This window comes from Podarcis melisellensis (genome assembly GCF_964234715.1).
Source record: "Podarcis melisellensis genome assembly, chromosome: 7".
In the NCBI taxonomy this organism is placed as follows: Eukaryota; Metazoa; Chordata; class Lepidosauria; order Squamata; family Lacertidae; genus Podarcis; species Podarcis melisellensis.
The window spans coordinates 11,659,338-11,674,473 of record NC_138539.1 but is presented as its reverse complement, the minus strand read 5'-3'; the positions used below and the strand labels follow the sequence as shown (position 1 = coordinate 11,674,473).

Sequence of the window (15,136 nt, the reverse complement as noted above, 5' to 3'; positions counted from 1 at the left end):
CTGCTCTACCCAGCTGAATCAAAGAAAAGAGACACAGGACCACTCCATTAACACGGCATAGCCCCGCAACTTTTGGCACCTTTTTTTACTCATGTCATTAGATGAAATTGTAACTAAGAGCTTGCATCTGTGTATCCTACTCCCTCAGCACTCCACACTGCATACTGTATTAAGTTCATGCCAGCGGTTTGCTGCAGAACATGGTGAATATTTAAACCTATGTTTCTGGCCTTAACTCTACTGTGATGAAAATCTTTTAAGGAAAGCCACCCTGAGCTCTCTCTACTGAACAGAAGGACTGACCTACCTGCACGGTGTTATAGAGAAAGGTAATATATATAATTCTACACATATACTTTATACCTGTGCCCAACAGGACATATTGAAGAACAAATTCTGAACAACTGAGACAAATTGTGGTGACAGAGATTGGAAATCCCAGGACCTATCAACAAAATGACAGTTAACAAGTCACTAGAGCCAGATGGTATCCACCCAAGAGTTTAAAGAACTGAAATATGAAATTACTGATCTTCTAACATCAGTCTCCAAGGAACTGGAAAGCAGCCAATTTAACAAGCGATCCAGAGAAATACAAGCCAGTTAGCTTAATGTCACTTCCTGGCTAATTGGTGGAAAGTGTTATTAAATACAAAGTTATGATACATATGGATGAACAAGCCTAGCTGAAGATGACCCAACACAGCTTCTACAAAGGTAAGAATGCAGCAGAACTCCCAATTCAGCTGAAAGTTCTGTGGCTCAGCCAATGTTAAGTCCCCAGCCTTGGCTTAGCCAAAGATACACCAGCATACACTATCTTGCTTATCCTGGCTGAACAGAGGCTGGTGTATGCTCCCTTAAAGGGGTGGCAGCGGCAGCAGGTGCGAGATCAGAGAGGGGGACTTGGCTAGATCCCAAGTCCATTCAGCTTCGTCATGAGACCTGGCAACCCGGCATAGAATACTATTTTACAGGCTTGTTTTCCTTCTGTTAGGCTTCAGCAGAGCAGTAGCCTTGCTGCAGAACAGAGTTTGCATCTGGTGTAACTTTACACCAGGTTGCTTTATAGCAGCTTCACATGCATTGCTCCCTATATCAGTTTCTAAAAGTCAGCTGTTGTGTAGGAAATGTCCCCTTTGCATTCTTTTGACCCACCTTGCTGCTTAAAGGACATGCAGAAATTCAGAGATAGGATTTTCCTTTACCAAAACTCTTAAATGTTATGCCCTCGGCTATTATAGAAGACACAAATAAGCAATATTCCTGCCTTTGTGCTTTAAAACATGCTGAAGATCTTACACATATAAACTATATATTATCCTTTGGATGTTGTGCTGACGGAACAACACTTGGCACAGATAGGATCAGTGGAGCCCACCAATTAGTTGTACTGGGACCAGTGCTGTTTAGTTTGTTCTTAATTAATGTACAGTTAGGCATGAAAAGTGAGGTGCTCAACCTTGATGATAACATCCAAATATTTAAGGTGGTTAATAGGGATTGTGAATAGCTCCATAAATATATATCTCAGCTGGGAGAACAGGCAACAAAATGGTTTAGCAAAATGTTTTTCTCCCTCTATTAGAACCCTGCATTTCTCCCTGTATTGGAACCCACAGCCATTCGATGAAGCAGACTGGCAGAAGAACAGAGTGGCTATGGAACAATAGCAGAAGAGGGCTAAAGCCCTTAGACCTATAAGCAGACTTTCCAGAGGCACCCGGCTGGCCACTCTGTGAAATAATGGACTAACTAGGTTTTGGTGTGCCCTAGAAGCAATAGCCAGAATATTTTATAACTGTCAAATTAAATAATCTGATAATAGATTGCTAGGAAGAACAATATGCTCAGAGTTGTTTTAACTAGAACTCTCTTATTCGATTTCACTGACTGCAGTAGTGCACTTTACAGACACTTACAAATCATAAATGTATACAGTGGTACCTCGGGTTAAGTACTTAATTCATTCCGGAGGTCCGTTCTTAACCTGAAACTGTTCTTAACCTGAAGCACCACTTTAGCTAATGGGGCCTCCTGCTGCCGCCGGAGCACGATTTCTGTTCTCATCCTGTAGCAAAGTTCTTAACCCAAGGTACTATTTCTGGGTTAGCGGAGTCTGTAACCTGAAGCGTATGTAACCTGAAGCGTATGTAACCCGAGGTACCACTGTATCTACTGGTAAGTGAAAAATAAAGGGGCCATTACATTTTATGTTTTGAGTGGTATAGGCTTCTAGCAAAATAATTAAACTAGATGAATGAACAGAAGAGAACTAATGTGTAGAGTGTGGCTGTGTGCCTCTATCAAATTCCAAAATATATTTTAAGCAAGAAAAAAAATGCAATACAAGAAGATCAATAAATCCTTTGTTGAATATTACTGAAACAAATCAGCAAGAACTTAAAATACAGAAATAATCCTATTATTTTAGCTTTAGTAAAGATTACCATGTAACCTTCCTTGATTGGTAAAAATAATACACTTTAGAACCCAGGTAGATTAATACTGCCTGCAACTTGCCTTAGACATTTGCAAATTTAGTAAGATTCTACAGGTTGTTGTTTTTTTAAAGTATTTTTGCACCTATTAAAGAAGCATATATAAGTTAGAAAATGCAACCAGAAAATGCACTCAGTGAAAAGTGTTTAGTTAACTTTATACACAAGGATCAAGCCGGATTTCTACCTAATAGGCAACTAAAGGATAACATAAGACACGTAATAAACATTATTGAATACTTGGAGTGTAAAAATGAAATTCCTGCGGTATTAATGTTTATTGATGCCGAAAAGGCGTTCGATAATGTATCTTGGCAATTCTTAATAAAATGTATGGAAACTGCAGGGATAGAAGGCACATTCCTGGAGGGAATAAAAGCAATATATTCGAACCAAAGAGCTACATTAATCATTAATAATAATTTGATGGATTCTTTTGAAATGTCAAAGGGTACAAGACAGGGGTGCCCTCTATCACCTCTCTTGTTTATCATGGTATTGGAAATTATTGCAAATAAGATAAGAAAAACTTCAGAGATACGTGGAATAAAAATTGGTGTAAAAGAATATAAATTGAAAGCATACGCTGATGATTTGATGTTGTCATTAGAGGACCCACAAAAAAGTGTTAGTAAAGTGTTAGATTTGCTTGAGGAATTTGGAAAGTTATCAGGCTTTAAATTAAACAGAACAAAAACTAAAATGAGGACCAAAAATATGAAAGAAGAATTAAAAAGCCACCTTGAATTACAGACTGGTATTAAAGTAATTAAAAAAGTAAAATACCTGGGAATTTGGCTAACCATGAAGAATATAAATCTAATGGAAGACAACTACACAAACACCTGGAAAGAAATAAAGAAGGACCTGGGTACTTGGAACAGAATAAAACTCTCTTGGTCGGGAAGGATGGCAGCAATTAAGATGAGTCTATTGCCGAAATTGCTGTTCTTATTTCAAAATATACCGATAATTAGGGGAACCTCAGTATTCAAAGATTGGCAGAAAGTACTCTCTAAATTCATTTGGCAAGGAAAAAGGCCAAGAATTAGATTCAAATTATTAACGGATCAAAGAGATAGGGGAGGATTTGCGGTTCCAAATTTGAAGCTATATTATGAAGCCTCGTGCCTTTGCTGGGTTAAAGAGTGGATTGTTATAAAAAACACAAACCTGTTGGATTTAGAAGGTTTCAACATAAGGTTTGGTTGGCACGCATATTTGTGGCATAATAAAGAAAAGGTCCACAAAGGCTTTTCTAACCATATTATTAGAGGGCCACTGTTGGAAGTATGGGAGAGAAACAAAAAATTACTGGAAAGAAAGACCCCTTGGTGGTTATCACCAATCGACAACTTAACAGTAAAAATAAATAAACACTGAAGGAGAAAGATGGACATATGAAGATCTGTTAGTAAAAACAGAAAATGGATCGAAGATTAGGTCATATGAAGAGATAAAGAATAAACTAACAGGCTGGATCCAATTTCATCAAATGAACGCTTTGTGGACCGAAGACAAAAAGGTTGGGATGAACAAAAAAAAATCTAGATTCCAGGTAGAAATATTGGAAAGCAAATCAAAACTCCTATTAAAAATGTACAGCCAGTTGCTAGAATGGGACACCAAAGATGAAGAAATAAAGGAGGTAATGCTGAAATGGGCGATGGACTTTGGATGCAACATAGATTTTGATAAGTGGAAGAAACTTTGGAATAAAGGCATGAAATTCTCGGCTTGTATAACACTCAGAGAGAACATGGAAAAAATGATGTACAGGTGGTACATCACGCCTGTAAAATTAGAAAAAATGTACAAAACCGGAGACAAATCATACTGGAAATGTAAGATTAAGGAAGGCAATTTTTATCACATGTGGTGGTCCTGTGAGGTAATTAAAAAGTTTTGGGAAAGTATTTACAATGAACTAAAAAAAATATTTAAATATACCTTCACAAAAAACCCCGAGGCCTTCCTTTTGGGGATAATTGGAGAAGAAATTAAAAAGGAAGATCAAACACTTTTCCAATATGCAACAGTGGCTGCTAGAACATTAATAGCACAAAACTGGAAGAAATCAAAAATCACAACCATAAATGATTGGCAATCTATATTATTTGAATATATAGAATTGGCAAAAGTGACACAGAAAATAAGAAACCAAAATGGCACAAAGTTTAACAATGAATGGAATAAATTTATTGCATATATTGAAACAGATGTAAAAAAATTAAAAATCACAGTAGGCTCGATATAACGCCTGCGACGTAAAGAGACTTAAGAAAACGAAACTGCAGATAGAAAACCTTTTGTAACATATTCCGAAACCGAGTTGAAGGGAAGTCAATTATTGTTGTATTATTTAGTTATTTAGGTATTATGTTTAATTTGTTGGTGTTTTATGTTATGTAATGTTTTTCTTTTACTTTTCTTTTTTCTTTTTTGTTTGTCTTTTTTGTTGTTTTAATGTTTGGTGTTGTATAATGAATTGAAATTAATAAAAAGAATTTTTTAAAAAAGATAAATTGTCTACTGCATCTCCTCAACTATCAGGATCAGTCCACCACCATTCATACATGGGACACACCTTGGAATGGATTATTTTCCTAAACTCTACATGAGGCTGCCCCTGGAGGAGCTTCAGCTGGTACAAAATGCAGATGCTTGTCAAGCCCTACTGACTAACTACAGGAAGCACATTTCAGTGATCCCAGCTCAACTGTAGTGTCTGCCTTGGCTCCCAGGCTCAATTCAAGGTTCCAATTATACTCTTTAAAGTATTAAATGGCTTGGACTCATTTCTCAAAGAATGCCTTCTCCTGTATGAACTTCCCTATGTGTTGAAAGTGCACTTAGAATAAATACATGTTTCATAGAGGCTTTCACAGAATCTTAGAGTTGGAAGGGACCCAAGGGTCATCTAGTCCAACCCGCTGCAATGCAGGAATCACAGCTAAAGCATCCATGACACAAAGGCATCCAACCGCTGCTTAAAAACCTCCAAGGAAAGAGTCCATCACTTCTTGTGGGAGTATGTTCCACTGCCGAACAGCTGTGATTAGATACTGCGTGGAGTAGGCTTTTATTTTATCCAAGCTAATAGTACGCAGTTACTTTCCCAAAGTCAACTTAAATTGCTATTCCTTTTATCCTTTCTAAATGAACTCCTGATGGATCTGCCATACCCCACATCTAAGTTCAGTCAGGTGATTTTCCCTATACACACACACACACACAAAGTTCCCCCAAATAGTCCTATTAGTGGTCTTATGTGCAATATATTCTGGTTAGTAAGGAGCAGTCCTTGGACGTCTGTTTTAGCAGCAGATGTGCACACAGAAAGACAACCCCCAGGCTTGAGCATCAAGGGAAAATAAGACTATAAAAACACTTTGCTGGAAATCAGTTTATAACTTTAAGAATCCTTGCACAATTAACTGCATATCCATAGTAGCAGAGGAGTCCTTCGACCAGCCAGTACTGCCACAGTAATTCAAGGAAGAACCTGGAGAAACGGCATACAGATTCTCATTTGAGAACTGTCTATGCTGACATTCATCCCAGAACTACACTGTCATGCCAATAGAACTGCCATTTGTTCAAACATTATACTCTATTAACTATTTAAGATGATGGGATCAAATCTTGAAGGCAAAACTTCCACGTAATAAAACATTTCCCTGCCATCCAGACTTAAAATTACTTCTATTCAAAAACTGCAGCACAGAGGTAGGGAATCTTTTTCAGCCCAACGGCCACACATGACAGAGGTAATAAATAAGCAGAGCAATAAATAGGAATTTTACCTTTGGTACAGTAAAAAAAGTTGTTCACACTCAAATTTCCCTCTCTACCCTCCTTCCAGGCAAGCATGAAACATTATCACAGTTCAGGGACATATTCCAGAGGGTGCAAAGCAGGGCCAGTGAGAGGTATGGCTCAGAGAGAGTTCCAAGGGGTAGACAGAGATGTTCCGAGGGCTCATTGGTCCCCAAGGCTGAGGTTCTCCATTCCTTCTGGAGCAGGTATTTGATACTCCAACAGTGCAACAGAATACCGGTTAATGGCTGTTCTTCCTCTTTGATAAGCAGAAGGTAGACACGTTTGCAAAATTACCTCCCTTTACTATTTTATACTGTATTTACTTTATGCTACACCCATGAGCATTCACAGCTCATCAGCATTCCATAAAATAAAAAGTTGATGATATGAGCAATGACAAAAAAATACCTCTGATTATTCTACAAATTTGACCTTTTCCTGACCCAATTGTGTGTTACTTTCTTTCCGCTTTATAAAAAGACTGAACACTGGATACAGGCTTTTTCAAGTATGCTTCCAGTTGGCTATACAAGAGCTCTTCAGGAACTCGATCTCTGATGTTTCTTTTCTGAAAGATGCTAGTACTTTATTAACAAACTCCCTTCTAAAAACCTGCCAGGGGGGATTTTGACTGCTGCAGCCATTTGATAGAAATATATTGTCCAGCCTTTTCACTGAATACAGTCTTTAAAAGACCATTCCAAGGATTGCTTCCTCCAGCAAGGCAAGATGCATTATATAAAGTCATAAGGAAGTGAGCATAAAGCCTGAATAATCAGCAATCTGGCTTGCTACTTGGAAAAAGAGGAGGAAACTATAATCAATAAAGCCAATGAATTCCATCACTTCCTTTCCCCCTCATGAATTTGTTCCATTTGTTATGACATGAAAATGAGGAATTCATCTCTGTGATGTCTTGTTGGCTAGAATAAAGGAATGTGGAAACAAAATAAAAATGATATTTTGTCACATTCTCACTGATTCAATGACTTACTAAAGAAAGGAAAGGGATTAAATTACTTTTGGAAGAGTACCGAACAAAAACAGGCTGATCCCTACTGGCCTAGTCCTCCTACTGTGGATTAACAGCCTTTTTGAACATTCTCACTTGCAGCAGTTTCCCCACTAAAAACACTTCCCTGGATTCATTCTTTTGAAAATTCTCCAACATCTGAATACATGCTGGGCATAGTGGACCCAACTTGTTCCTCGCTAAGTGTGTTAAGGACTGCAGCACTGAAAAAAATACATATTTTTGAACCACATTCTGACACAAGTTAGTAGCCTGCTTCCTCCACTCAGCATAATGGCCTAGGAAAAACTTAAATTGAACACAAGTTTTCAACGGATTACCAGTTTATGCAGTCAGACTACATATAACACAGAGAGACTGTATTTTACCAACATGTTGTTTTAGAAGCTCCAGTACTAGTATTTCAAAGTTAAATGTCTGTTCAAAATGAACACCAGAGTGAAATTAGTGACTGCTCAGCACAGCACTCAGTTATCAAGATCCCTCCCATCTCTTCACCTGGACCCTGAAAATATATTTTTTGTGCTTATTTGTGTGTTGTACATACCACATTTCCCTGTCCCTTTCTTGGATCTGAAAGCCAGAGGGAGATACCAGCAGTGATTGTCAGGCTGCAAGCAAAACTCTGACTTCCTTTTGTCTATATGTTTATCAACTCTTTAAAGAACAAGAAAGCCTGAAGTATAGGCACACAGTCTGATATGAAAGCAGACAGTCCTAAACTGCCTAGCACTAGGCACTGCCATATGAGCTTATAGATAGCTTTCTAACTTCCTCCAAGGGCCAACAACACTTTAGACAGAAGAGGTCACCATTGTTTCCACAACCAGATGCAGTAGCATCCCATCTCAGTGCTCTCTGAAGTCACATGAACAGCTGACAGCAATGTTTGACTAACTACATACAGCACTGGGAGAAATTTTACTTGCGAGTACTCTTGCAGGGGCAACTACAAACCAACGGTGTGGCAAATCTGCAAGCTTGAATCAATGTCACTTCAAAAACAAGATATTCACAAACAACTGGTCTTATCCTCCAATTCTATTATCCAATTACTTAGTAGCACTCAGGCTGTTAATATACAAGATTACTTTCAACAAGGAAGTAATTATAACTAATCTTTTGGAATGGCATTTTGGGTCCCCCAGAGCACAAACTTGATCAGTACAATTTTATTGTGCATGTGTGAAAGAAAGCTCTTCTGCAATTTCAATAAAGCTAGTTTATCTTGCCTGTTACAATATGCATAAAACCATTATAATATGAACAACACCCTTTGAAAAATAAAGTAACTGGAAACTCAAGACTTAGTTTAAGAAGCCATGTGGACCATGATAGGAAAATCAAATTTTAACCTTGCTGTGATCTCCACAAGCTTTTTAATCACCACGCAAACAAAATTCAATGTAAGATTTTTAAATAGCAACGCATCCCACATCAAGTACGATATTCAAAAATATTAGGAACTGTATAGGTATGTTGCCTGATTTAGACAGAAAATGACATGCAACTGCTAATATTGAGATGAGTGACATGAATCAGGCTGTGCAGAGCTGCTCTACCATCCAAGAGACGGCATCACTGCATCATTTTGCTTTGCATTGCATTCCTCCCCTTTCAACAACATAGCCCAAAATGTTTGTCACCAATCTCCCATTTCAAAGAGATCTCCTCTACAGCTTGTCCTTGCCACCAATTATCCATTGCTTCATCTGTGCCAAAGACACATCAAGCTTCATTCATTCTGTCTAACCGTTTGCTCTGCATAAATCATGTCATCAAACAATCCTGCTGCAGTCAACACTACTGACATCAGGAAAGCAACACAGGATAACAAGACACAGAAGAGACAATATTCAACCTCATTTAACACCGAAACCCTTGGAATTCATAGACATGAGCACTGTCTGCAATCATCCACGCTATAGTCATGAAGAAGGCAGGGCGGTATGCATGTCAACTGGCTTCCCCATGCAACCATACACAGAAAGCAAAGGTGACAAGTGTTTATTTACCTCTTCCAGCAGCGTGACAGTATTCCTGCAGTTCTGTAGCCGGGTGGTAAAGCTGGATGTGGTTGGGGAATTGTAATCCTCTGTGGTCTCAGCAATAAACTCCGACACAGTGATCTGGTCCGGCATGATCCTGCCCAGCAGAAACAGATGAACACAGACAAGGAAAGAAGAGACAAGGAGAGACTGAGCATTAAACACAGGACAGGGCAAAGAAGCTTTAGCTGAGGGAGGCGTGTAAGTAATCCGCACCACCACCCCTTTCTGCACCTAGTTTCTCTTCTGACTGCACGGCACCCTTTTGGGAATAGAGTTCACAGCCTGCTTTTGTAGAGGGGGGTGGGTGGGAAGACAGGAGATGCCTGTCTCTGCCCCCATCATCACTAGGCTCACTTCTTTTGAAGATGTCTTATTTTGAAGGAAGAAAGGATAGGTGTCCCTCCACCTCAGTTCCTTACAGAGCATTTCTATGGGAAACCCTGCCTCATAGATCCCATCTCCTTGGTTCCTCTTCTTTTCCTCCACAGTTTGAGTCTTCCTTCGATTCTCCCACTTAAGAAAACAGGGTATCCAGTTGACTCATCCTCAAGATTATCCTAAAGGCTACATTAGTGCCCGCTCAGGGGTGGGGAGGGAGGAGAGGGGTGCAGACTGGTGATCCCAAGGTTAGACCACCAACCATCTCCACACCAGATCCCAAAAGAGTGGGCTTCCAAGCTGCAAACACCGGCGTACTCTTGTTACACTTCATAAGGGATCTTCTTCAACTGTTTTGCTCATTCCTTATTTTTAAAAAATAAATAAATAAGAGGGTGCATCTTCTGGAACCTCAGAGAGCCTTTTGAGCCTTTTGAACCACAGCATCCGAGCCATCTCTGTTGTAACACCCTCTCTCCTCCTTATTGCCTTTCAGAAAGCGAAATTCCTGACCAGATCTTTCTTTTTCCTAGCAGGAAAGTGAATGGATGAGGGGGGAGGGAAACCACAGTCCCCCCCATTAAAAAAAAGCAACCACCACCCACCCCAGGAAAGCTTAACTCCCCAAGTCCCTATTCATATTATCTTCTCTCTTTTTTGGTGCAGGGGGTGGGGTGGGATAGAGACATCCTCTTGACATCTCCCTCAGGGAAAAAAAGGGGGCTGTTCACTCATCCCAGGTCTTATTTCCCTCCCCCCCCCAACCCACCCACCCCAAAATAGATGGAAAGTGGGCAGAAAAGCGCCTTCAGTGAACCTAACGCACAAACACAAAAACCCACAACCACAAGAGTGAAGTGGGGGGGGGGAGTGTTTGTGGCGTGAGTGTGTGTGGGGGTGTCATTCCCCGCCAAAAAATATACTAATGATAAAAGAGAAGAGGAAAACCCCCTTCCTCCTCCTCCTCCCTCAGCGCCCCCCCCCACATTTCTCCTCAGAGGGCTACTAACTTGCGCAGGCGGCCCCCCTCCCTTCTCGGCGGAGAGCCCCCCCTCCCCAAGTTGGGGGGCGGGAGGAGGAGGGAAGGGTCGGCGCGGGGAGGCGGAGGAGCGGCGGCGGCCTCGGCGAGGAGGAGGAAGGCGGAGGGCAGCGGCGGCGGCGGCTGAGGGGGTCCAGGTCCAAGTCCCCGGGAAGACGAGACGAGAGGAGGGAGCCGAGCCGCTCTCCGCCCGCCAGCCTGGACTGCCTGCCTGCCTGCTGGACGCGCGTCCTCCTCCTCCTCCTCCCTCCGCGCAGCTCGCTCTCGCGCAGGCTCCTGCAGCCGCCTCCTCCCTCCTCCTCCTCCTCCCGGGGCGGGAGCGCGCGCGCGAGAGGGAGGGTGCGAAGGAAGGACGGAGGAGGAGGGGAGAGAGTGCGCGCGCAGACGCCCTCGCGCCTGACGGTTGTGAGTGTGTGAGAGAGAGGGAAGGAGGGGGGAAAGAGGCACGCGCCGCTCGCCCGACTGGTCCGACTCACCGCAGCCCGCTTTTCAATCACCCGTCGAACGGACCAATCGCCCTTTACGCTGCTTCCCCCCCCTTCTCCCGCCTCCCGCGCTTGCTCCGCCTACCACCAACCACCCGCCTCTCTCTCTCTCTCTCTCTCTCTCTCTCTCTCTCAGGAGGAGGCTTGTCACGTGAGGAAAACAAGGAAGTAGGCCTGCGCACGCGCCTAGGCGTACGCAATGGCTCTCCTCTCTCTCTCTCTCTCTCTCTCTCTCTCTCTCTCTCTCTCTCTCTCTCTCTCTTTCGCGCGCATGCACGCACGCGCCTTTCCGTGGGGTGAGCGCGCGCAGCTGAGGCAGCTTGCGGCGGAGGGTAATGTTCCATGCAAAGACACGCAGGCAGCCTCTAATATAACAACAACAACAACAACAACAAAGTTATTTATTTAGCCCGACTTTCCACCCTGACAGGGGATCAAGGCGGCTTACGGATAAAAATGAGAATTGCTAAAAACATAGGGAAAAAGCAATTAAACTTTGATGTAGTCAAAACTCTCTTTCTCTATATTTTATCAAATTTATACATCGCCTGATTGGTGTGTGTTTTTTTAAAAAAAAAGATTAAAAAATCGCCTCCAAGCCATTTACAAATGGATAAGGCAGTGACATTGAGAAAAATTCACAACTGTACTTTAAAAACACACTTAAAAAACAACAACCATTAAAAAAGATTAAAGTTGACCCCAACTTTCTAAGCGCCTGGGTAGGCTTGCCTAAGAACAGGGATGTTTTTCGCAGGTGCCGAAAACAGTGAAGCGAAGGAGCCTGATGGACCTCAACAGGCAGGGAGTTCCAAAGTGTAGCTGCTTCCACGCTAAACGGTTGAGTCCCAGTTCCACCCATGGGAGCGGTTGAGTGGGCACGTGTTTAAAATCTATTGCTATATAAATCTATTAAACAGATATACTGTTAAAACCGTACATATAATAATCGAAGACAGCATGGCACCTTTCATTTAAAAGCACCCAGTTCCCCCAAAGCCTTGTTGGGACAAGAAGGTATTCACCTGCCAACGGAGGGACAACAAGGAGGGAGCCAGTTTGACATCTCCATGGAGGGAATTCCAGTGTCGTCTGGGAGCAGGCAACTTTAAAATACTATATGCACCTGACCCCCGTCCACACGTTAGGTGCATGCTTAAATGCATATGCTTTAAATGTAAAGGAACTTAAATGGGGGAGGAGGAGGCCTGGAATCCCCTTTTCCCCCCATGGGTAAGGGTCAGAAGTTAGAACGAGGAGGTAAGAACTTGCTGTTGCTGTTTGAAGTATCTCCTTGTGACTTGTTTTGTGGGCCACAAAACCTGCGGCTACCTTTGACTGTGAACGTGCTGATTCCTTGCCTTAATCTTGATTGAATATTTTTTTAAGAGAAAGCAGGAAAGAAACACCAGCACTCACAGTGTTTGTGTACGCACTTTTCGTGTGTGCAACAGCCATATCGGTCCAATGTCAAAGCAACCACTGGCATATCATGAAATGCCAAGAGATTTCCTTTTCCTTTGTCACACCAGACTTTTTTTTAAAGCAGGTTGACCCACATTTGCTTTGCAGATTTGTTCCAATCCCTTATTGTTGGGGGGGGGCAGGGTCTGAAGGCACCCAGCCTCGCTAAGCCGAACAACAAGGATTTAAAGGATCTGGATAAAAAGAAAATCAAGCCAAGATAAGCCTCGGCTGCAGTAGCTCTTTGCTGTGGGGAAGTGCTGACTGGGAAGCTTTTTACGATGCCACCAAGCCTGTGCAATCCAACCTGAGAAAATCTGACAATGTCATTAGGTGCAATGTTGCTGTTGCACCAGTTTGAAAAGAAGGAAGTGTCCACTGGTTGCCCGATGAGGTGCCAAGACGTACATTTATGGCTCCAGCATCACAGCCTTGCATGCCCTCTAGATGTTCCTGCACAACAGCAGGACCACGCTGGCTGGGATTGAAGGGAGCAAGAGTCTAACAACACCAGGCAGCCCACAGGTTCCCCATACTGGATCTAGGCTGATTAACAGGCAGTAGGCAGAAAGGGGGGGCGTGGGTGGCGCCTAGGACTTGCCGATCAGAAGGTCAGCGGTTTGAATCCCCGCGACGGGGTGAGCTCCCGTTGCTCGGTCCCTGCTCCTGCCAACCTAGCAGTTTGAAAGCACGTCCAAGTAAATAGGTACCGCTCTGGCAGGAAGGTAAACGGTGTTTCAGTGCGCTGCTCTGGTTTGCCAGAAGCGGCTTAGTCATGCTGGCCACATGACCCGGAAGCTGTACGCCGGCTCCCTCAGCCAATAAAGCGAGATGAACACCGCAACCCCAGAGTCGGTCACGATTGGACCTAATGGTCAGGGGTCCCTTTACCTTTACCTTTAGGCGGAAAGGGAAGGTGAAAAAACGCAAGTCAGTTTACATTTAAAGGTTCCCCGCTACCTAATTTGCCCTTTCGGAACAATATGCAAACTGAAACCTTCAAAATTCAGAGTTCTCCAAATTTTGCAATGTGTGCAGAAAGCATATCCTAAAGTGTACAGAACAATGCACATATTAAGGGATGCTAAGGGATATTAAGGAATGCAACATTTTGTGTTGGGGAACTCTGATCTACAAAATTGTGTCGATGAGGCAAAATTGCATTCCAACTTGTGTATTCAGAGAAAGTCACACTAAAATACAGTGGACACTCGGGTTGCGAACGTGATCCATGTGGGATGCATGTTCGCAACCCGCAGTGCCCGCAACCTGCAGCGGCACGATTCGCCGCTTCTGCGCATGCGCAAAGCACAATTTAGCACTTCTGCACATGTGCGACTGCCGAAACCTGGAAGTAACCCTTTCTGGTTCTTCTGGGTTTTGGCGGTCCGTAACCCAAAATAACGCAACCTGAAGCATCTGTGACCCGAGGTATGACTGTACTAGTGTATTTGTGTGATGGCCTCTTTTCGTTCTTTTAAAGCAGACAGATGTGAAAACATGGGTAACTGAGAATTTCAGATTGGGAAAATGCGAAACTAAAATCGACAGAGTCACCCATCCCTAGCAGGAGAAATGCAGGTGTTGCAGCAGACACGTGGCTGCCGCAGAAACCACCATCTCTCCTCCCTATTCCATTTCGCTGATCCCACATAGCATCTAGTGTAAGTCACCTTCTGGAAAGTGACATCGCCGCACTGCGAGTTTCTCTGGACTCCAGTCCACGTCACTGGCTGCTGCTAGTAAGGCGAGGTGATGATATCACATCACCTGGCCAGTTTCATGGTATGTTGCAAGTTTCATGATACGTTGCAGAGAAGAGAGCAGGGGAAACTAGAAGCTGCCGTTTTCAGCAGCAAATGCTATATTAGAAGGAAGGATGGAACGAAGCTGCATGAGGAACAGAACTCCACTGCAAATAGAGCTGCCCTGTTCTCCAGCCCTGGATGTTGTCATCAGCTGTGCTCCTGGATCTGATCTCAGGGATGGGAGAATATTTCAGGGGAGAGACTGCTCTTCTGGAGGGCAGGACATCCAAAACCACCACCAACATTGCTTGTACAGTGGTACCTCGGGTTAAGAACTTAATTCGTTCTGGAGGTCTGTTCTTAACCTGAAACTGTTCTTAACCTGAGGTACCACTTTAGCTAATGGGGCCTCCCGCTGCCGCCGCCATGCGATTTCTGTTCTCATCCTGAAGCAAAGTTCTTAACCCGAGGTACTATTTCTGGGTTAGCGGAGTCTGTAACCTGAAGCGTATGTAACACAAGGTACCTCTGTAACTTTAAGGACTTGTGACTGAGTTTGCTCTTCTCTCCTCCCACCCTTTCTGGGTCCCCCCCACTCCCTGTGTCATGGCTTTT

The 15,136-nt window shown here is 43.0% G+C and overlaps 1 protein-coding gene across 5 annotated transcripts in view; it reads right to left on the bottom strand.

Annotated features, from left to right (window-relative positions):
* Positions 1-15,136, bottom strand: part of ASAP1 (ArfGAP with SH3 domain, ankyrin repeat and PH domain 1) — a 141,952-nt gene that overhangs the window by 76,103 nt on the left and 50,713 nt on the right. For 3 of the 5 annotated variants that reach the window (XM_081918704.1, XM_081918700.1, XM_081918701.1), the window contains exon 3: positions 9,372-9,501. In XM_081918704.1, the coding sequence (XP_081774830.1) occupies positions 9,372-9,501 (130 nt within the window). Of the gene's footprint in view, positions 1-9,371; positions 9,502-9,638; positions 9,778-10,795; positions 11,234-15,136 lie in introns of those variants that run through there. The other 2 variants (XM_081918702.1, XM_081918703.1) reach the window with 2 other exon arrangements.